Below are 21815 nucleotides of genomic sequence, written 5' to 3'. Positions count from 1 at the left end.
GGAGGGCCACTAGAGACAGTCCAAAATGGAGTGACAGGGTTTTTGTGTAATCCTGATGCTGAGTCCTTTGCTGTTGCTATGCAGAAGTTTGTGAAGGATTCATCGCTTTCTTCAAGGCTGGGTGATGCTGGCAAGGAAAATGTCATCAAGAAATTCTCTTTTGATGTCTTTGCACAACATCTTCACAATATTGTATGTTGTTTGTACTTGCTTGAGTTTGATGCTTACCCCCTAGATTAGGTAAGGGTTGGCTTTGCACCACCTGACCATCATTTCATTTCTCCTTACAATGTCAATATGTGTGCAAATTACATGACGTACATACAGCTCATGAGAAAAAAGGAAAAGATCAACAAAGATTAAATGTCGATGTTTAAGCAAATTCTCCCAACTTATACCATGAGAAGTATATGCAGACCAGTGGTGAGAATATCATATTAATATTAGGGGTTAAAGCGTTAAAGAAGGCATGCAAGGAGGGTTTTTTTTTTAAAGGAGGACCTTAATGAGACCATTATAGGGAAATGTCATTTTTCTAGAAGCCATTTATAATATTATACACATTGCTTTGCCTGTCTAAAGAATGTCACACCATCTACCTATAAAGTGGCAATCTTCATGTGAAGGTAGTGTGTTGTACTTAGTCTGGTCACCATTACATGCCAACATCTTCATTTATTCACAGGTCACAGATGGAACACCTCTAGGAAGGGCATGGCTGAATGCTGTAATATGCTTTCTAATGGTTGCTGTGTTTTCAGCGGCCTGTGTTTGGGTCCTTCATTTCTACAGTGACTGAAAAAAACTCAGACCTGAATGTTGATGGTGTGACCAAATGTGTGGAAAACTCCAGGTTTTGTCTTCATACAGTAGTTAGTATTTGGAATTTTGGAGTACAGTCGCACCCCTCTACGGACACCCTTGAATTAAGGACAGTTATCTTTTGGCAGAATCTGACCCATACATTTTTTCTCCAATCAACCTGTTTAATGTCAGGGCACACCATTTAAATATGCACAGTTCTTCTGGTCCCAGATGAGTGGTGTCCTTAATGAAGGAGTTTTTACTTAACATGTCTGTCTTTTAGACTGCATATCATTATATTAGTATTACAGTTATTAATAGTATTATATTAATTAGTATTTGTAGATTAGGTGTCCCCAATTAGCATATTCCTTTGAGTACAGTCTTCCAAGGCTGAAAAATCCTGGAAATTTAGTTACCATCCAACAAGTCCTTCAAAGTCTTGGAAATCTGTGAAGTGTTTGCAAGTGACAAAAATTATGCAGAAGTATGCATTGTATAGTCAAGTGTAGTTTAACTGGGGATTTGGAAACTTCAGTATACACTGTACAGCTATTCTGACTTGTTTGGAGTCCTGAAAAATCTATACAAGGCATTAAAAAGCAAATAAAAAAAATAATAATAATACTTGAAATGTTTTTAAGAAAAAGTTCAAACCTTTCAAAAGACCAGTGATCTAGGAAAGAGTCTCTCCTTTATGATTCTGATTCATCAACAAAATAATTTTATTACAACAAACCTGTACATAGATCTTAAGTTGACATCTTTTGTAATGATATATTAATAAAAATTTAAAATTCATATCCTTCAAAAAGGAAGAGGTCAAAAATAAAATGCTTATAATAAAATTAATAGTGTTGCTATAGTAGAGGTGACATTGTTCATTCATTGAAATCTCTCTTTGTTGTTGTACTGCAAGGATTTGTAAAAACCATAAGGTGTTCTTCTCCTCTTTTCAAAATTTCAAGGCTAAAGTTTGAAGACAACCCTTGAAGCCCCAGTAGTGATAAGCATCTAATTTCTCCTTAACATTATCTTCTTGATCAAAAATGTAGGAGAATAAAGGAACTGTTCACCAAAGATAAAATGACTTGATGTTTAAACAAATTCTCCCAACAAGTACTATAAGAAATATGTGGAGAAAAGTGAGGAGAAGATGCAAGTTGGTATTGGGGCTTTAAGAGTAAAAGTTAGAACCAGGGGTGCTTTCAAAAAATTCCTAAACTTAAAAATTTTTTGCGCCTGAAATTATAATAAAACTGACCAATAAATATAAAATAATTTTCATCTGAGTGTCAACTGTCTTGTTGGCCTACAACCTCCCCCACCCCCCTTCCCCCCTCCCCCTTTCCCCATGGTTGTTACTGCTTGTACATATCCACATAGGGTTATGGCAAGGAGATGACTGACCAACATTCTGCTGATGCCATCCAGCATTTTGTATGCACACAAAAAACTTTGTGGTCCAAATATGTTTTCATAACACTTTGAGAGACGCTGGGTTTTGAGTATAATCTTGACTGAAAGGTTCTCCATTAAAGTCTGATATATTTTTGTCTAATCAGGGAAAATATTTTCCTTGTCTTCATTCTGAAAGTTACAGTTCCTCATTTTTGCATCTCGTTGTAACCTTGCGTAGTAACGGAGGACATCAGGGTGTGCACGCACACATTTGCTGTCAAAATCCAAAACTCGTAGCCCCTGCAAGCTTCGTGCTCGTGAAAGTGCAACATAAGCTTGGCCATATTCAAAGACTCTTGACAATGAGATTTCAACACAGTCCAGTGTCATACCCTGCAACAAGATAGGATTGTCATAAAAGATGTTACAATAACAGATTACAGAATTACTGTAAATTGGTAAATAAATACAGCTCAAGTTATTACGGACCAAGTACAACCTTACAGCACATCCTAAGTTGCATTGTAATTTGTCATACCTGGCTTTTATGTATGGACACTGCCCAGGCTAATTTGAGTGGCAGCTGTCGTCTAGTAACTGTCCCACCACCGGGTGTCTTGACCACCCACTTCTCGGGACCAATGGTCTGCTCTAAACCTGAAATGAACTTAACCACAGGATAGCCTAAAAAATAATTTGAAAAAAATTCATCTAAGTAACTTGAAGAAGAAAAAATCATATAACAAATGATAAATTTGTGATTTCTCCCAAAGTAAAGTGAAGGTAGCAGAGAAGGCTGATGTTATTCAGTAATATAAACTTTGACTCTGGTTTACTTCATAACTTAGAGCTTAGTGAAACAAACACCAGAGATGCAGACAGTAGTACAATATAGACATTAAACTTAAATTTTGTTACTTTTTTCCTCAAATAACAGCCAGGGGTGGTTAGATTTATTACAAAATCATAATAACAGTATTTGTTACTTAATTATCCTCTCCCTGGGAGGACAGGGTAACTGGACAGAAACAAATACTTCAAATACAATATAACATGGTTAAGAATCCTAGAAAAGGTAGAAGTGGACCAGCTGCCTATTTACAGGTGACAAGTCTGATGCCCTAACTCAGCTACATGCCCGCTTTGTCTGTTTCCGAATTTTTCCAAAGTGTTAAATATTTACCTGCTGATCCCGATTCAAATCGTGTGATTATACCTCGCGCTCCATTAACAAGTCCTTTGGAAACGTTCAAGTTTTTGGCCAACATGACCTAAAAGTAGATTGCACCTTTCAAAAATTTACTTTGTCAAGTTTTAAACTTTTCATAATGGGAGTTGTAACCCCCTCAACACTCCCCCTGGATCTACCGAGGGGAGTGGCGGTGGGGGATGGGGGGGGGTGTTTTTAGACCCTTTTAAATACCATTTTTGACAGGAAAGGTAACCCTTTCATACACCTTCCATTGTACCCCTTTCACATAATTATCTGCTGTAGAAACACTATCTTTTTTCAGTTGCCCTACCATTTTCTGTACTTTACAGCTCATTAAATCGCCTACCCTTAATATGTACCTTAATCCTAAAAAAGGTACCCCTTTCAAGACGAGCCTCCCTTTAAAGTCCATTATAGCAAATACACCGCCTCCTCAAGATCTACCCAACTTGTTCCTTTATTGATAACACCCAAATTTGCCCAAAGTCATGATACAGTAAAGAACTATTAACAGGTGTCCATAAGAAAAGAGAAACCTTTTTTCAAACATTGTTACAATTTGTATTTATTTAATATTAAACGTTATTCTTACCTGTGCTCCTTCTTTCAACTCAAGTGTCTTTCCAACAGGAACTTGACTGTCAATCACTGTGCACATACTGCTATCGCTGTCACTGGCTTGAAACACTTTCTTGTCACCTGGCAACCTTGACAGGTGAATCTCGTTAATCTGGTTTACATTTTCCTTGTGAGTGCAGAGCTTTGTAGCAAGTATTCCTGCACGATCTATTGCTTGGTTCTTTGTTTTTGTCAACTTTGATACAAGTGCATCAGGACAGCTGGAAAAATGTGGAATAAATGATTATGTTAATAAACCCTTCAAGCCCCAACAGTGATCAGCATCAAAATTCTCCTGAAATATCAATGCTTTTTCAACCTCTGAGGTCATGAGAATTGAGGAATGCGATCACCCAAGGTGAATTTTCTTGTCTTCCCAATACTTTTATTAGAAAAGTATGGGGACAAGACAGGAGAATTTGTTCTTTGATATTAGAAGTAAATAGCAGAGACCAAACAGCATGATCCACAGATGTTGTCTAGTTGTTGTAATTCCTGGTAACTATAAAAAAAATCAAGCCATACTTTCCAACACGGACATTCTGCAGAATGGAGATGAAAAGAGGATCCTTTTGTCTGTAGACTTGTTTTAGTTCAATGGTAGTATGAACACAGTCACTCCAACATTCAGCCTAATGAGAAAAAATAAATTAAGGCAAATTTAATAAGAATACTTAATGCTCACTTATTATTTGTCTAATTTCCAACAGTGGTAGCAAAGGGCTGTCCAATGTCTGCACTCCAAAAACAAAACAATATTTTCCTTTCTTGTCTAGTTTTATTGCTCGATTTGTTGCTTAACCCTTTCCCGACCAAGAGTGCCATATGGCACAAGATGCAATTATGAGCTCAGTATTTGGTCAATTTGTGTGAAATTTGCACAACCAAAAGATCTTTGAAAGATCTATAAATTGAAGGCATAAAATCATGCCCCCCTCCTATATGAGACTTGATTTACCACCCCTCAAACTTTTGGATTTTTTTTCCTTTGTACGTTAAGGGTCCAGTTGATATCTTGCAACAAGCAATGCACTGAGAGCTGTACATTAAGCTATAGTTTAGGGGGATACCCAGTATGTACAACGAATAAGAAAATTTTCAATGTTTTTTTTCTTTCGTTTTGGACTTTTCTCACTCTAATATGTGACCCCCTCCATCTCTGTTGGTGTGATTTATAGCACACTCCAGAAAATATATTTTAAATGGTATATCACATGTAGTCTACCAGTTCATAGTAAGCGATTTAGAAAAATTCGCCATTTCCCTCGGACGGGAAAGGGTTAAAAAAATATGAAATTCTTGGTGAATGTTCACTCCATGGATGTTGAATTCCATACACGCAAAAGTAACAAAAGCAAAGGACAGAGGGGGGGGGAGAGGGTGGTACAGCTTTTTTGGGACCAATTGTGTCAACCTACCATGCTGTATACACTTACCTATGCTTGAGGTAAAGAAGAAGAAATTATTGCAATTATAGTAGGGTCAACGTATGGCCGCCAGTATAAGTAGTATGTGATTATTTTGTTTCTGACAGTTCACAATAACGGCCTTAATTACAGCTCACCTGGAAACAGAACTTTTTTTCCTCCAACTTTTTTACCACTGGAGGAAGCTGTAAGAAATCTCCAGACAAAATCAGCTGAATGCCACCAAAGGGAATTTCTTTTTTTCTAATGGCTCTGGCAACAGCCTCCAGTTTATCAAAGTAGCTAGAATCCACCATGGATATCTCGTCAATGATCAGATGCTTGCAGCGTCTCCACTGTTGGGCACGGCCAGGGCGTGATGCTAGCTCTACACACTGGGCAAGGGGAGCACTGCCACTACCAATACCTGTGCAAAAATTAAAATGACATTTGTAATTAATTATCTCTAAACTTAACTTGACATTACCACGTGCACTCAAGCAATCCCTAATCCAGTCCTGGCCCCTCCACTGCGTGACAGCAGAGGGGGCAGGATTGGACTAAGCAATCCCATATTGGAACACTAGTAGGAGGGTTGCATCAGTTTATCTGCTTCATTAAGAAGCAGTGTTAGTCTCCCCTGCAGCCATTCTGTGTTTCGTCACACAACCCTCCTCCCCGCTTTGTGTGACGAGACACAGAATGGCTGCCAGGGAGACTAGAAGCAGTATATGCCTACTACACATTAGCTATATTAGGGGAACCTCTGCTGACCTAACCTCAATCCTCCAACTATTTCTGATGCAAAAATGCAGAAACTATTCTCTCAGCATTGCTAGGAAATATTTACAACAATAAACGTATAAAACATGTAATGTATTCTGGTAAGTTATGAATAGCTTTATGAATTCTGTGTCTAATTAAGTATCGATCTATCTAAGACAACAAAGTTCTCTTGAAAACCTGACATTTGTCCAGCATTCAAATGAAAGATATTGTCGTGATCAAATGTCAAATTCTCATGAAAACTGATCGAAAATGTTTAGAGAATCAACTTATTGAACACACCTGCAAATGCATGGAGTGTGGCTCCACCAATGTGGCAAGCAGCAGCTCCAGTGCTTGCTGTTACAAATGTACTCTGAGGTGGCAACATGGTTATCAAACGTTTCAGTAAATAAGACTTGCCCGTCCCCGCGCTTCCAGTAAAAAACACGCTTCTCCCAGCCCTCACCGCGTTCACCACCGCCATTTGTTCAGCTATAAGGTTCGTTTGAAAAGAGCTCAGACTGTTCAGACGTTTACGTGGTGGTTCGTTGTTTGCGCGATCATCCGCCATGTTTCCTTTCCCTGTCGTTTTGATTCGCGTCGGTGTTATAGCGTTATTGCCGTCGAGTGGTCGCTTCTTGCTCGCTGTTATCCCTGTGAAATCTTTGTCTGTTAGGGGGCTAATGTTCTCAAATGATCGAAGTTTTTCGCTTAAAAGCCTTCTTCTGTTACAAGTGAGTCCATTTTGTTTGCTTTGAGCTAGCTTTAGAGACAAGCATTTCAGGAAAGCACCAAGCTGATTCGGGGGGCAGTTCGAAAACATTATTTGAAGCTTTTGCGTTAGAAGCTTGATCGTTGCCTTTCCTTCTTGCAAAAATCGTTTGTGAACGCTTATTTCCTTCAAAAGAAAAGTTTTTCCTAACGGAGATTGGTTGCTAACAATTCGAAGCGCAACGTCGCGAAATTCATCTCTTCCAAGTACAACTGTTATACTCTTGTATGTTCGTCGTTTTGTAACCACACCATTCGAGTTGAGGCTTTCTACCGTTACACAGCATTCTAGTTCACTTACTTCCATGATTCAATCAAACAAATTACCTTCATCGAACGTCTAGCACATAGAATGGAACCTTTGCTCTCCTTTAAATTTTGGTTCCACGAGGTTTCAACCAATCACAGCGTTTCTTGTTTCTAAACTTGATCCCAGGTTACTCTCTCTATAGACAGAATCGACAGGATCTGGGAGCGAGAACGAAAACTAGCCCGCGCGCTGCAAATTGAATAATTAAATTTGCCTAATTATGACGTAAGAAATCATCACTATAACAACTGAAACTTTTCTCGTTTTGCGGAAAGTTTTATTTCGTCGTAAAGCTTGGAAAATTCTGCTTAAACCGTGAAGATTTTGATCTTTTCGTTAAGGAACGCCACCTGTCAACTCGAGGTAAGATGCCTATTGAATTTTTCCTACCACGAAAAGTAGATTGCGAGGAATTGCACACTTTTTTTCACACTCCGCAAAGGCCTCATCACAAAAATTATCATTTTATATTTACAACCAATTCAGACTGGCCTAAATCGTCTCAGAAATCGTTTTCCACTCAAGGGGGAAAGCTGGTGTTTGCTTTCATACTAATATCAGGCGTGAAAAATTACTTCACCATTTTGCCGCGAAATTTCAGCGTCTATTTTTTATTTCCATTTTGAAACTACGAAATTGCTATGGCAACGTTTCAAAAACTCGCGATAGTGAGCGTTATTTGTCATCCATGATGTTAAAAGGAAATGAAATGGTATACTCGTGAAATTAGATATAATTTCACTTGCGTTTTCTCAAAAGTAGCCTCGCTTCGAGAAATTTTTAAATTCTGACAAACCGCGCGTGAAATTTATTACCCGTGGTAACACATTAGTTTGTTATAATTAACGAAGGAACGAAAACTTTCATCAAAAGAGGAAATAAAAAATTGTGCTACCGTCCATAAAGGTCCCTTTTAAATTCTTGAAGACGATCTTGAAGAAATTAAATACACATGCCTCCAATAAAATCCCCGCAAATTGCGCGACTCATGTCACACATTACAACTTGAAAAACACCGGCAGCAAGAAAAATTGATTCAAAAGTTTTTCTGATGCACGTAATTTAAATCGTCCAGTGAAACCTGAAAGATTTTTCCTCTTTGTTTTCTTTAAGTGTCAAGAAACGTTGCTACCAGCCTCTATCATAAAATTCCTTTAACATTGTACTAGCGCAATTTAAGTTTCTTGAGCCACAATGGTGCGGTGGATAATGATTTGGTTCGTAATTATCCTTAATTTTTTAGCGAGAGCGATATTACAAACTGTGAATTTTCTCCTAGGATCATGGCTGATCTGTTTTCATATACTCAAGAACAGCTCATCAGCATAATAGAGCGACAGTATGCCGAAATTCAAAGCTTACTCAATCAAACAAGCTGGCTGCAAGCAGACAGCAACGCACAAAACAGCCAAGCACAAGAATGTTGTGAGAAAGTTCTTGAGTGGCAGGAGTACTGCAAATCCCTTGAAAAGGAAAGGGACAATTTAAAAGATCGAGACGAACAATGGAAGCAAGGAGTCACCAAAGCAGTGAGTGAACTAAATACACTGAAAGAAAAATGTGAAGACATTGAAAACCTGTGTTTTCCTTTAAAGATGGAAAACAGAAAGATGACACAAGCTTTTGGAAGGGCAGTTGACCTCGGGAAATTCATGTACGACGAGTACTGTCTTTTAAATAATAACTACACGTCACTTTTCAATCATGTATGGATTCAGGGAGGTTGGTATGTACCACTTGCAATTTGTCAAAATGAAGAACACCCTACGCCAGCTAAGCCTGCAGAACATACTGTTGCAATTACTGTGACCCTCCCTCCTGAAGGCTCGTCAGCCATCTTCCCCAACATGCTAACCATCCAATCTCCTCCCAAGATCCCGCCTTTCATCCGGATTCAATGCCCTCGGGACGCGTTTGTTGGAGCTTACGCCAATGAGAAGGTTTCGCCATACATGCCAGCAATTCAAGCTCCACGTGAATTAGCGATTGAAGCCCCGTGCGTCTCGGCAGATAACACTCCATGCGTTGCCGATAACCAGACGACATCAGAAATTAAATCTCAATGTGGGTCAACGATTGAAACCCCATGCGTTTGTGAAGATAAAATTCCATGGGTGCGTGATAATCAAACGCCAAGTGTGACAGAGATGAAAGATCCAAGCGAATCGGGGAACGAAGCTCCACATAATGAACTTGTATGCAAGTCAGAAACAATTGAGCCTGAGTCTGTCGGAAGTGCTTATCTGCCAATCAGTGAATCACTGCCCACAAAATCAACAAGCAAGGTAAGTTGATTAAAAAATACGAGAATGATAATATTCCTTTTCGGCCATCATATGGGGGACCCCGGTCCCCAACTTATTATCAACTGAAAATCACGGACGGATTTTTAGAAGCTCTTTTGAGTCTCGTTAAAACGTTTTGCTTTCTTTCCCGAGGCCTCCACCTTACAAAACGTTTTGGATACCCTACTAATCGTATTTATGACCTTTAAATTTAAAAATATTGATATTTTTTTTCACAAAATAAAGTCTTTAAAACAATGATACAATTTTTTGAAGATGAGCGATCTATTTTCCACAAAACATAGTTCAACTTGAAAAATTCATAATTTTGAGGAAATAGTCGTCGATCCTGCCTTATATGGTGGGCTGAATTAAGTAATTCCAGTTAGAATACTTTATTCATCGATTTACGCTTCCACGACCCAAGCAGAGTGACGACGAACCACAGCCTCTTCGAAATTCAGTTCAAACGCCCCTCTCTGTACCTTCCACGAAGATGGATTTGATTCAATTTTCTGCTTCTTTAATAGTATATGCTGCTCCTTCTGTTATTGTGGTATATTGTTAAGATGATCCTTTATCTGTTAGCTGTCTGTTTTGTCTTTTCAGCCAAGAAGTCGTATTCAGCGATTGAAGACATGGTTCAAAAAACGTTTCTTGTGTTGCTGCAGCTGCGTGGATGAAGACATCAGACCCGCTGCTGTTCCCCCCTCCCCCCAAAACTAAAAAAAAAAAAAAAAAAAAAAAAAAAAAAAAAAAAAGCATAAAAAGAGAGAAAATTATAAAAAAAACATACTCTACATCACAGACAAACAGAATTTTTATCGCAACGGGCCTGACGATGAACTGAAGGAGGCCAATCTCAAGGTTCTTTCACAAGTAAAGATGGAGACGGAGTGAAACTCACAGAGCAGGTGCTGCTTTGGCCGGTTCCAGAACTGGGAGAACTACAAGCCACAAGGATCCTAAAAAGGGACTATGGTTCAAAGATAGAATCACTTCACATCCGAACAGGATCAGGTAAGTTTTACACACAATTTCCGGAAAGTGAAGAGTGGCTGAGAATTTTAAACAAGGGACAACCATGAAACAAATCGAGTTCATTGTCAGATAGGAGACTCGGGTCTGCCTGGCTAGAAGTCCTCCACATTGTTTTTGTTCTTTCTTTTGCCTGCTTACTTAAAAAACATACACACAGAGACACGTTTAGCAAATTTAACTGCATGTGTCAAAGGACAGCCAACAGAAACTACTCTTCTGTTGGTGCTATAAATACAGCATTTTCTGTAATTGAAAATTGAGTGAAATATCAGCTTTTATTGTGTTCCCCAAATAAAATTTTTTCTTGTATGTATTCAGTCCAAATTGGACATAACTTAGCATATATTATGTACGTGCAACTGTCTTGTTTGTCACCATTCACGTTTTTAAAATATAGTTCAAAGCCGTGAAAACATGTACCTCTTGCGTACCTATTTTTATCCTTCATTCTTTTCGTTCCCAGGTCCTTCTCTGAGATAGCTTAAAGATGATGGAAAGGGAACAGTCCGTGTATTCCTTCACGGCTCCTTCTCGCCTAAAGGGAGCTATCATTGAACAGATTGTCTGTGCGAGTTGACGCACAGAATGTATAATTTAAATGAAGAACGCATGCGCAATGCAGGTGAACTTCTCAACCGAGACTCCGGTCGGGGTCTGCATCCTCTACTGCTCCCGTTAGGAATACATTGCGGGTAACGATTTAATGAAAATTCTACCGCGTGCGGGGAAACCGACGCGTCACCTTCTATGGCAGTGGCGAAAAATCAACGAAGTCCGTAGCTCGCTACCGCGTGTGGGGAAACCGACGCGTCACCTTCTATGGCAGTGGCGAAAAATCAACGAAGTCCGTAGCTCGCTACCGCGTGCGGGGAAACCGACGCGTCACCTTCTATGGCAGTGGCGAAAAATCAGCGAAGTCCATAGCTTGCTACCGCGTCCGGGAGAACCGACGAAGTCTCACTTTGCACGGGAACAAAGAATGGCGTTGAACTAAGTGGATTGACGCATATCAACAACTAACTGAACTAACAACTAACTAACCTCATAGGGATAGAGGTTAAGGGAAAAAAAATTACGGTCCTTTTCCAGCGCCGGCTGGTTTCTTTTGATTTTTCGTAAAGGAATAAAGAATTCTCATATAGAACTATACTTTTGTACGCTTTTCAGTCGAAACTTTAAAGGAAACCTCAAAAAGGAGAGCCCCCCTTGTCTGGCAAATTCTTACGATTATAGCTCCTAGTGTATCATGTGGGGTTTATTTCTTGGGTGCGGAATTGCAAATGAATGCATAGCGACGCATGCGCACAAAATTTGTGCTCGTGGCGCACCAATGTTACCATAGGAAGCCCATGTTCTTATTGAAAAAAGATTTTACTTTACATAGAAGAAAGAAACTCATAAAAGTTTTAACTTTAAATCTCTCTTAACGCCACCAAATACGTTCTTAACGAGAAGCAGAAATGTCTTGGATTTTCTTTCGGACAAACGCCCGTGAAAATTTCCAAAGGAGGGCTTTGTGCTCATGTTTCCAATCCATCAGTCAATTTCCGCGCCTTCTCTTAGACTATTGTTTTCAGTTTAGTTTTGTCTACTTACTTATGTAAATTTTCTTCATTTTCTTGATAATGATGACAGGATGTCATCGAAACGTCGAAATCTCTCCGCGTTAGTTTTTCTGCTAAATTCTCTTATTTACAATAAACAATTGTTTGACATTAAATTGGAGTGATGCTTATTCTCAATCACATACAAAGTTAATGAAGGTTATAACTCTTCCAGAGAACGATCTCTATTTAGGCGTCTTAAAATCCCTCACGACAGTAACTGTACAAATTAATCGCTGAGGCAGCAGCGCAGATGATGTTGCTGATAGAAAACATGGACGAATATAAGTTCATAATCGTAACATTTTAATCGCGGGGAATGTAATTCAATTCAAAGAAAACCGGGCAAAAATCAGTTCACCAACACCATAATAGATGAAATCAGCTTAGTTCAGTCCCAGGCTTTGCAGGCGGGCTCTTTATATTAGGCCTGGGTTCTATATTCGCACGGTGACGTCATTTAACCGACTTGCGAGTCCACTACATGATGTGAAATTCGGTTGATCGAGTATCGTAACTAAGGTAAACAAATAGTGTTATTTCATGTTAAACCTTTCAAAAAGCTATAAATTTTAAGTCATGACCTGAAGGGAAAACGTGACGGACTTGAATGGCCCATTTTACAGTCGTGTTCTTAGTAACCCGGCCTTTGAGTGAAAGTGAGGCTGCAGTTGACTTTCTTTCAGTGCTTTTCATATGAAAATGAAACTACGTTAGCATAAGACGACAACATATGATTTGCATATGAAAATCCGTGAGGTTGTATCAAAACAAAATCCCCACCCCGTTCCCTGAACTACTACAGAAACGTTGAAAGTTAGCAAAACAATTTATTTCGAGTGGAAAGGTTAGCCTTTGTAATTCTGTAGTACATTCTAACGTCTAGACAGACGTTTCCCTTGTTGCAAGGGAGAACACACATTTCCAGCCTCACCCTCCTGAAGAACCCGTTTCTTGCAAGCCCTGATAACTCACGTATAAGTATAATTTTAAATTGTCAATGTAAAAATTATAAAGGTTTATTAAAACTTTGAAAAACGTCAAGGCTCTTTCACTAGCGACATCTTATGACGTGTTTTTTTACGAAAACTATCTATACTTATTTCTATACTACTGTAAGAGGGTCTGGATACAAATGACCATTTCAACCAGTAAGCTCTCGGGCCAACATTTAAATTCTCAGTACTAATCTCAGGTACATCTCTAACAGTATTGATTCAGAGAACCTGGATTTTGGTGTTCAATTTGTTAATCTCATGTCCTGCATAGTTGAAGACCATTCAGGAGGCTTAAGTGAATTCACGGCAACCGGCTATTCAGTTAACTTACAATACTAAGTATGACAAATGGTCTTGTAAAAAAAGTTGACAACAGTGAAATTTCTTATCTGAACAGTTGTCTCATTTTCACCATCTAGGCTGAAAAAATAGCCCGAAATTCGAGCTTAGTCAGACAAGGTTTTATCAGCAAAATTGTCTCTATTTCACTATCAAAATTTCCAAGGGCCACCCTGTCAACTGACCTTCTTGGACTCATTCCAGACCCTCTACATTTGTACACTACAAACATATACACGTATCAAAGACTATAATTTCTACATTGTGTGAGTTCAAGATTTTTGTTAACTGAAATACATGATCGAAAATTATCACCTTTCCTCTCTGTCCCATGGGGGACACAGAGCGTCCATAGTTCAATCAGATCGAAAATCACTACAATACAAAAATAATTTCTTGGCTTCCAAAACGTATTTCCGAATGGAATTAAAACTATTTTTTGTGTTCTTGAGTACCACACATCACAAAAAATATATACTATCTACAACTACTCAGTGACACAAAATATGCTTAATATAAAATACAATAAAAATTTGTTTTAAAAACCCGGCAAGAAAAAAAGTTCTTTACGTTACCTGCCACGAATTGCATTGAGATCTACTTTTACAAAATATGTATACACCTACAATTATCTCCAAAATTTTGAATCAAACAAAACTTTCAACAAGAGTTTTTCTAACTCCTTGTGTTACTTTAAAAGACTAATTCCTGACAAAAGTTTTTCGAGTGTTTGTTTACTTGATTTCATTCTTTCCAGTTGTTGGGGTTTTCTCATATTCAAGAAATTATCCTTGTTAACGAGAATTCTCTTCTCCGATTACCGCCATCTGTGTCCTCAGTCTACTGTCCCATACCACTTTTCGTGCAAATACCCGTTTTGTCAAGTCTTCCTAAAACTGCCCAAACAAATACAGTTTGCTATTATCCAATCACAACTAGCTCTCCAAAGCTGACACGGGATTTGACATGAGCGTTGCGACACGTCATTCACTTAACAACCCACTGACCAAAACTCGAAGGCTCAGTCAGCTCTAAGACGATATTCCAGCTGGAAAACGTATTTGTAACTTTGAGTGATTTACATCCAGTCTCAAAGATTGATGTTGCAATAAGTGATTTAAGTTATTTGCAGTCACTGGAAGTTTGCGTAGTCGCTGTAAGTATCCACAAACAGACGAGTGATCTCATAACAGAACTTGTATTGTTCCTGTCAAGAAAAAGAGCAATGAAACACACTGATCAGCACTGATCAGCAAGCGAAATCTCTTTTTACACCACACATCGTGATCATATTGTCTTGTCACAACCTTGGAGTTGAGACTTTTAAGTCTTTGGATGACATCTTGATGTGTGACCATTAAAATGAAAGCTACTGAGCAGTCCTTTGAAATCCTTAAGTGTGACCATTCAAATGAAAGCTACTGAGCAGTACTTTTCTATGGTGTTGTTTATTATGCTATACAATGTGGTTCTAACGTTTGAGTCTGTGAATAAAATCCTAAAGTGTGACCATTCAAATGAAAGCTACTGAGCAGTACTGTCCTGTGGTGCTGTTTATTATGCTGTTCAAGGTAGTGCTAACGTTTGAGTCTGTGAATGAAATCCTGAACTGTGACCATTCAAATAAAAGTTACTAAGTAAAACGTTTCTAAGGTGTTGTTTGTTTGTTTGATTGATTGATTGATTGATTGATTGATTGATTGATTGATTGATTGATTGATTGATTGATGGTGAGTCTAAATCTCGAGACTATCAAAACGCTACAGTACTGGTAATGTCCGCTCTTGGAAGTATGGAAATTTTACTTTACTTGGATAAAAGTGCTAGATTTAAGTTTGCTAGATTAAAAAGCTAAAAGAAATATTTATCCTTACCGCAGTCTGGACCATGAGCGGCCTCTGAGTGCGCAAGCGCCGTACGGTCTGAAACATGTCTATTGTTCCGTCTAACTTGACTCGTTCCAGGGCTATATTGACAGCACAAAACGTCCCGGTACGGCCGCTGCCATCACTAGGAGAATGAGGAGAGATACATCAGTTGAAACCTAATGCCTTCCTATCGCGCGCCTTTGTAGTGGTCCGTTACCCGTCGGACTCGCTTGTTTCTCAGTCCAAGAGCTCAAGAAATTTTAAGTCATATTTGCACAAAGGACGAAACTGTTTTCAAACATTGTCTTTTTGAATCCTTCGTTTTCATCGTGCGCACAAGACAGCAATACCCACTTTTAAAATCTCGATTTGCGATAAACGTTTTGCATAAAATTCTTTCAAAAAAGTGGAAAGTTCTCAGCTTTTTTATATAGGAAACGTCCAAAAAGATAGTATTAAATCATACCAAATTTTCGCGCCTTTTTACGCCAGGTCCGACATTTGATGACGTCATACCTGCAGTGGATAACTATTGGTCCGTTGCCTGTCTGTTGTTGCACACGTGTGATGCACTTCATCATATCAAGAAGACCAACTCCATTCAAAGGAATTGATCTCTCTGCCCAGTCAGTGAATTGGAAGTGATAAATGCTGCGAATTTCACCACTCTGTTGGGAAACAAGATGAAATTATGATACAGTTCAACCGTCAATAATAAAATTTGAGTGAAAAGGACGACAGGTTTAATTTCCTATAATGTCAAAGATAGGCGCAAAGTTCACTCGCTCCAACGTGCAGCAGTTGTTAATAGAGAGATTTAGCATCGCGTATACGTGAAACGCGAACGGCAAAAATGACCACGTGACCACGATTTTCCCGCCATTTTTCGCGTTTGCCGGTTGCCGTTTCTACGTGAAAACAGGCTATTTCGCGTTTGCCGTCTACGTGAGAACTACGTAAGTATTTCTTCCTTTCTTTCTTATACGTATAAGCAGTTAACTGTTGAAAACAAGTACCCCAATAATCGTTCCGGCAAGTCATACTAGGGCATCTTTAAGTTTCATTTTTAAAAATCCTTCATAACTCACTCCTTACCGCACTTTTCTTCATGAACTCACCACAGTGAGTCGCAAAACAGCTCCATCGAAACTCGCAAAATTAAAGCTTAAGTCAAAAGGTTCAAGTTATTTTACATGAAACATGAAACGGCAAGGTGACGTTTGCCGTTTCACGTAAACGCGATGCTTAATCTCTCCAATACCAGCAAAATAGTACCGCCTTTCAATATGTCGCATTTTATTCAACATGAATTACAAATCAAGCTACCACTTAAAATGGATTTCTGCACTCTGATTTCGATTCTTATTCCGGCATCCCGCAAAGTATTTTAAAGTGTACTACTACTTTCTAAACTACTACTTGTTATTGCGTGGCTTTAGGTGATGCTACACGAAACAATTTTTAACGCATAAAGAGTTGTTACAGCGAAGCAATTTGTAGCGGCAATACATTGCAATTATTTCATTTGTCTTCAAAACCTCTCGATGCGTTGCCGCATGAAGTGGTGCGTTAAAAAAGTCCTTAAAAATTTTCCCGTGTCAGCTTTATATTGGGGTAATACATTGCGAGTTTGCCTGGGTTTTCAGTTTATTGAGTCTTTCGAGACTTCAGTGGAACGTGAAAGACTTTAGACGTGGAATTACTCCCGTGAAAGGCTTTAAAGAATTTTTACTGAAGTGACTGCTGGCTCAAACAGTAATTGTTTCAACCCTTGTACAATATACTCTCATTAGCTTTTTTGAGATATAAAAAGCCTAACTTACAGTTGTTTGTGTTGTGTACTTGTTTACGTTTGTTTGAAACCTTGCCTCATTTTAACAGCGGCCAAACAGTGTGCACAATGGAATGCGTAATTAGTGTCTGCCAAAACGGGCGAAACTTGCTCTGCACGTGCGTAAAACTTTCCACACTTCCAAAAACATGCTCTTCAAAACAACCAGCTCAAACAAAACCACGCGGTTCATTCGGTCACGGCTCCCTCGCTAGACAGACAATAACTGAGCAGAACAAAGGCTCTACACGTTTGTCAATCACCTAGCTGTATTTTGTAACGGTCCGTTACAAAACATAAATCAAAACAACTTTTATTCGGGCTTGTAGAGAGAACAGCTATCAAAACCGTGAGTGTTGTCTTTACATAATTACTTAAAAGTTTTGAATCCAAGCGAACCGAACTTCTTTATAAATTCACTAATTGTGGGACCGGGTATTTCTTTACGAACAAATACTTTGACTCTCTAAAAGTGCCGGACTATCTAGCCCGTGCTTTTCTCGAAATATTTAATTCGGTAAGCGATTTAGCGGGGTGCTGACCGCAGTAAATATTGTTTAGCTAATTCTTGTGTTTTTTCGGACCTATTTCAATCATTCCCTCCAAAAAATGCGCCTAACAAAAGAAAGAGAACCGTGTCAGTTTTACACTGTAACGGCTGTGACTTTTTTTCGACTGGTTCATGACGTTACCTTTGTGTTAGTTAACTTGAGGTGTCTTCTACAGAAGCCGTTTCTTTGATCCTCGGCCTCAACTTCAATCATCAGTAAACCATACACAATGAATTCTTCTTTACGAGGCAAATAAAATGCACACTGTCCCTGTAACGAAAGCAAACGTTATTAGACGACTGCTTATTTTAATCCAACTCTACTGGTCGCAAGTTAGAATCTCACCTACAGATTTAAGTATGAAAGTAGTATTACCCTGGGTATTTCAACATTTGTATCAGAATTTCTCTACTGACAGAGGATATACAAGAGATTTCAAGAAACTAGGTGATTTTCACCGTTTCAAAAGAAAAATCCAACAGCCCAGTAGCTTTCATTTCACAAGTCATACAAAACTTGGGTTAGACTGATAGACAACTTTATTTATACACGGAAGTCTTATCAGTAACCAAGCTCCGCTGAAGGCAAAAGCTATCAATAGGATTTTAACCGACAGCCCCAAAACTAACTTCAAAACCAATTGATGCATGATAATTCTGGTAAAGGAGCAAAGGTTGTCTAAGGACACGTGACCAATGCTCGAGTCAGATGTACAGGGCACCATCACACAAGTTATGGTGCTGCAAGACAATTAAGATAAGCACGTGAGTATCATGTGTTTAGTTTCCAGACCTCTTGGATTTCACTCATTGTAGACAGCATCACTATGGAGTACGCCTCATACTCCCAGATCATTCGCCAGAAATCCACAACAGTGTTATCGAGTGGAGCTTGGGTAGCAATGAAAGCTTCTCGCTGCTGAAAACTCTACAAAAAGAAAAGTAAACAAAAACATTAAATGAGTATCATGTAAAGCAATGAAATGAGTACCCTGTAGAGCAATGAAATGAGTACCCTATAGAGCAATGAAATAAGTACCCTGTAGTACGTTATTATGTGAAAATTTGATAAAAGGTTTGCTTAATACCACGGTTATTTTATAATAGGGAAGAGGTGCGGGGGGGAGAAAGTCTCAGTGTAAAATCAGACTGTTTGGTCCGAAACAGCCGGAGGAAAAAAGATAAATAAAAAGATATTACTCACGTCTACAAAGCTGGCGTTGATGTAATCTGAACCAATCATTCCCGTATAAGGCCACAGAGTCACTCGTGTTCGATCAACTGAACAGCACAAAAATAAAATCATAAATTAAGTAGAATATTCCTCTCAAGTTGGTCATGTTCACAAACAATCTTAAAGAATCAGGAGCCTGGAAGGTTTACTATGCAACACATCACCTATTCACAACTCTTCTTATAAAATACGTCAAAACGCAAACGAAACACGATATCAATGCTAAGCGTGGGAAAGCGCGCGTGACCCATAAGGCTGGAATTAAGGCCTGTTGGGAGAGTATTTTTAACCTGTTACGATTACTTGCTACTGTGCATTGGGAATTTTCACCAAGTTTCAACTCACATGGTAGAATGGCGTATCTGTTCTTGGTTTTGTTTTCTGGCTGTGAAGCTGTGATGAACGAGTCACTGTCAGAATCACCAAGACCGAGATTCTGAAAACAAAACAAGTGTGATACAGTACTGTTTGACAAGACACCAAAATATCATACTGCTGTGGTCTTCAGCAGTCGTGTGCTACATAAAACAGCTATAATAGGAAAGAAAACTATACTTTGACGAGAGAATTCCACTGTGAATCCAAGTGAAATGTTGGCCTCTCTCAATTCCCCCCATCCCTCCCCCCCCCCCCCAAAAAAAAACCACAACATAAAAAACAACAAAACAAAATATCCCTAAAATTAAAAATGTGTATTTAAACCACGGCTCTTGTTTATATTCATTATCATCAAGGAAATTGTTTCGTATCGCCCATTTCCTTCTCGCTCAAAAACCTGGTTAATCCAACATGGCGCATGTTCATGATCATTCGGAGACCTCATTTTTTCTGACTTTACATCTACACCGCGACCAAAGGCACGTCTACATGCATATGCGTGACAACCTCGCGCGCACGCACGCACCTTGAATTCCGCCACCAGGAGTGAGTCTCCACTGTCAGGATCCACAGTGTTCAAAACACGCAGCTTTTCCGGCAGTTCACGCACAGCAAACTCTGTGTTACCGCATGTAACGTACTCCACCAGTGCGTCATGGATAAATATGTACTGCGCCTGCGTAGAAGAAATGTCGTCACACTAGGTCACGCTATTTTAGGGAACCCTGTCACACTTTTTAATGCAGTCGAACCCCTCGCTAATGGAGACCTCCCTAAGTAGATACTCAGTCGTAGTCCCAGCCACATAAAACGCTTCATTTTAACTACCATGGGGAGTCCCAAGGGTGTCACTTATGAGAGATCACACTGTATAAAGATGGTGTCACGCTAGTTCACGAGATTCAGGGCATTTGGCTTAAATGGTCACGCCTACGCCTATTAAAATACTTGCTGTTCGATCAGCCTGGTATCTTTCAAGTTGTTTTACCCAAGAACTGAACTGATGATAAGAACAGCGCACAAGTTAAGAGAGTGGCCTACTGGCACTACAGGTAAATTGGCCACAAATTTTTAAAGTTCCCCCAAAAATGTGACGACTGTTCCAGGAAACATAGTCAAACGATCTCAAAGACTGAAAGGAACAGAGAACATACCTCTGTTTGTACCATGGAGCTTCTTTGTTGACGAATATGAGAGACAAAACCATATATGTCCACCACTCCCTCAGAAGCTATTTGGTCCATCATGGCGTCCAATACAATGTACGTCCCGGTACGACCAACGCCAGCACTGACGAGAAAAATAGAGAGTTCTGATTGGTTCATCTGTTTATGTCTGTTGTGATTAATTAACCCTCCTCACTTCAGAGCGCAAATATCCCATTTTTTCTTCTCCTTCATAGACATCCTACAAATATTTTTATAATATAAAATTACGAAAGAATCACATTTATTATGTAGCTTTTGATCGCTTGAAACATATGTATAAAACAAATTAACATTCATGTGCAGTTCCCTTTCCTGCAAAAGGGTTCCTACCTGCAGTGGATCAAAATGGGTCCTGAATCCTCAGGCACACAATCACGGACCTTCCTCAGGAAAGCAAGTAGGGAGGTAGCGTGTGTGGGGACTCCCTGATCCGGCCATGCTATGAAGTGATACTGTGTTACTTCACGAGCGCGAAACTCCTCTGAATCAGATGTCTGCCAAAGGAAAAAGTAGCGTTACACAAGGCACACAACGCTTCGACCCACCTCAATACACTTCGTAACCGAGCCTGTCTATGGGAGCTAGGAGCCGGGCGTGTCCTCGATTAGCTCGACGGATGACGTCACATTTGACCGCGTGCCAAGGGACAAATGGGAACGAGGCTGGCTTCGACCCATACAAGACTAGAGTGGCCGCCCTTATGATCATAAGAACTTACTCCTATTTAAGGTGAGATGAATAGATTGGGAGACAAGACACGCTATGCCTATACAACGGAGAAGTGCGTGAACGTTAGTCTTCCAACTCTTCACATGGAATTTGCTGATTGTTCAGTAGATGTGAAGACAAGAAACTGTTCTTTTACTCGGCTTCATTACGTGTGAAAACAAAAAACAAAAAACAAATTTTCCCAGCAACTTTCATAACACAACTAGGTGAACACGACAACCAATCAATCAAACTAAAACCTGCAAGCTTAATTTTGAAATTACCATTTGAACGGTGAACTTTCTGACAACATAATCAGCCAGCTCTTCTTCGTCACCAGGTGACACCAGGACTGGTCCATACATCTCCGGACTCGCACTCGGCCAGTATTTCAAACATTTAATCTAAACAAACAAGTAAGTCACACAGTTAAACCTCTCTGCTGCAAAGTCATAATTATGATCATAATTTACCGTTGCC

At 39.3% G+C, this 21815-nt stretch overlaps 4 protein-coding genes across 5 annotated transcripts in view; 2 read left to right on the top strand and 2 right to left on the bottom strand.

The window, feature by feature from the left end:
• LOC146468494 (alpha-1,3/1,6-mannosyltransferase ALG2-like) overlaps positions 1-2091 on the top strand; it is an 8896-nt gene extending 6805 nt beyond the window's left edge. The window contains exons 3-4 of one of the 2 annotated variants that reach the window (XM_085124350.1): positions 1-192; positions 686-2091. The exon at positions 1-192 is cut by the window's left edge and continues 236 nt beyond it. In XM_085124350.1, the coding sequence (XP_084980476.1) occupies positions 1-192; positions 686-799 (306 nt within the window). In that variant the 3' untranslated portion in view covers positions 800-2091. Of the gene's footprint in view, positions 241-685 lie in introns of both variants that reach the window. The other variant, XM_085124351.1, reaches the window with a different exon arrangement.
• Positions 2092-2170: 79 nt separating this feature from the next.
• Positions 2171-7356, bottom strand: LOC146468493 (ATP-dependent DNA helicase PIF1-like). Its single transcript, XM_085124339.1, has 7 exons — positions 6511-7356; positions 5601-5869; positions 4562-4668; positions 4011-4257; positions 3389-3476; positions 2744-2889; positions 2171-2598 (listed from the first exon to the last, which is right to left on the bottom strand). The coding sequence occupies exons 1-7, from the start codon at positions 7286-7288 to the stop codon at positions 2362-2364; spliced, it is 1872 nt and encodes a 623-aa protein (XP_084980465.1). The 5' UTR covers positions 7289-7356; the 3' UTR covers positions 2171-2361.
• Positions 7357-7534: 178 nt separating this feature from the next.
• On the top strand, positions 7535-11762 carry LOC146468492 (uncharacterized). Its single transcript, XM_085124277.1, has 4 exons — positions 7535-7654; positions 8571-9576; positions 10186-10596; positions 11081-11762. Exons 2-3 carry the CDS (start codon positions 8575-8577, stop codon positions 10300-10302), a joined length of 1119 nt encoding a protein of 372 aa, XP_084980403.1. The 5' UTR covers positions 7535-7654; positions 8571-8574; the 3' UTR covers positions 10303-10596; positions 11081-11762.
• A 1269-nt stretch (positions 11763-13031) lies between these two features.
• LOC146468491 (receptor-type tyrosine-protein phosphatase S-like) overlaps positions 13032-21815 on the bottom strand; it is a 34928-nt gene continuing 26144 nt past the window's right edge. The window contains exons 19-29 of the mRNA XM_085124174.1: positions 21620-21739; positions 20958-21121; positions 20574-20709; positions 19946-20095; positions 19387-19477; positions 19012-19088; positions 18601-18735; positions 17950-18078; positions 15943-16094; positions 15433-15568; positions 13032-14765 (exon numbers count right to left, since the gene is read on the bottom strand). Coding sequence (XP_084980300.1) covers positions 14691-14765; positions 15433-15568; positions 15943-16094; positions 17950-18078; positions 18601-18735; positions 19012-19088; positions 19387-19477; positions 19946-20095; positions 20574-20709; positions 20958-21121; positions 21620-21739 — 1365 coding nt within the window. The 3' untranslated portion in view covers positions 13032-14690. The remainder of the gene's footprint in view (positions 14766-15432; positions 15569-15942; positions 16095-17949; positions 18079-18600; positions 18736-19011; positions 19089-19386; positions 19478-19945; positions 20096-20573; positions 20710-20957; positions 21122-21619; positions 21740-21815) is intronic.

This window comes from Pavona decussata, unplaced genomic scaffold (genome assembly GCF_977016875.1).
Source record: "Pavona decussata unplaced genomic scaffold, jaPavDecu1.1 SCAFFOLD_130, whole genome shotgun sequence".
Classification (NCBI taxonomy): Eukaryota; Metazoa; Cnidaria; class Anthozoa; order Scleractinia; family Agariciidae; genus Pavona; species Pavona decussata.
This window is presented reverse-complemented; position numbering and strand designations above follow the sequence as displayed.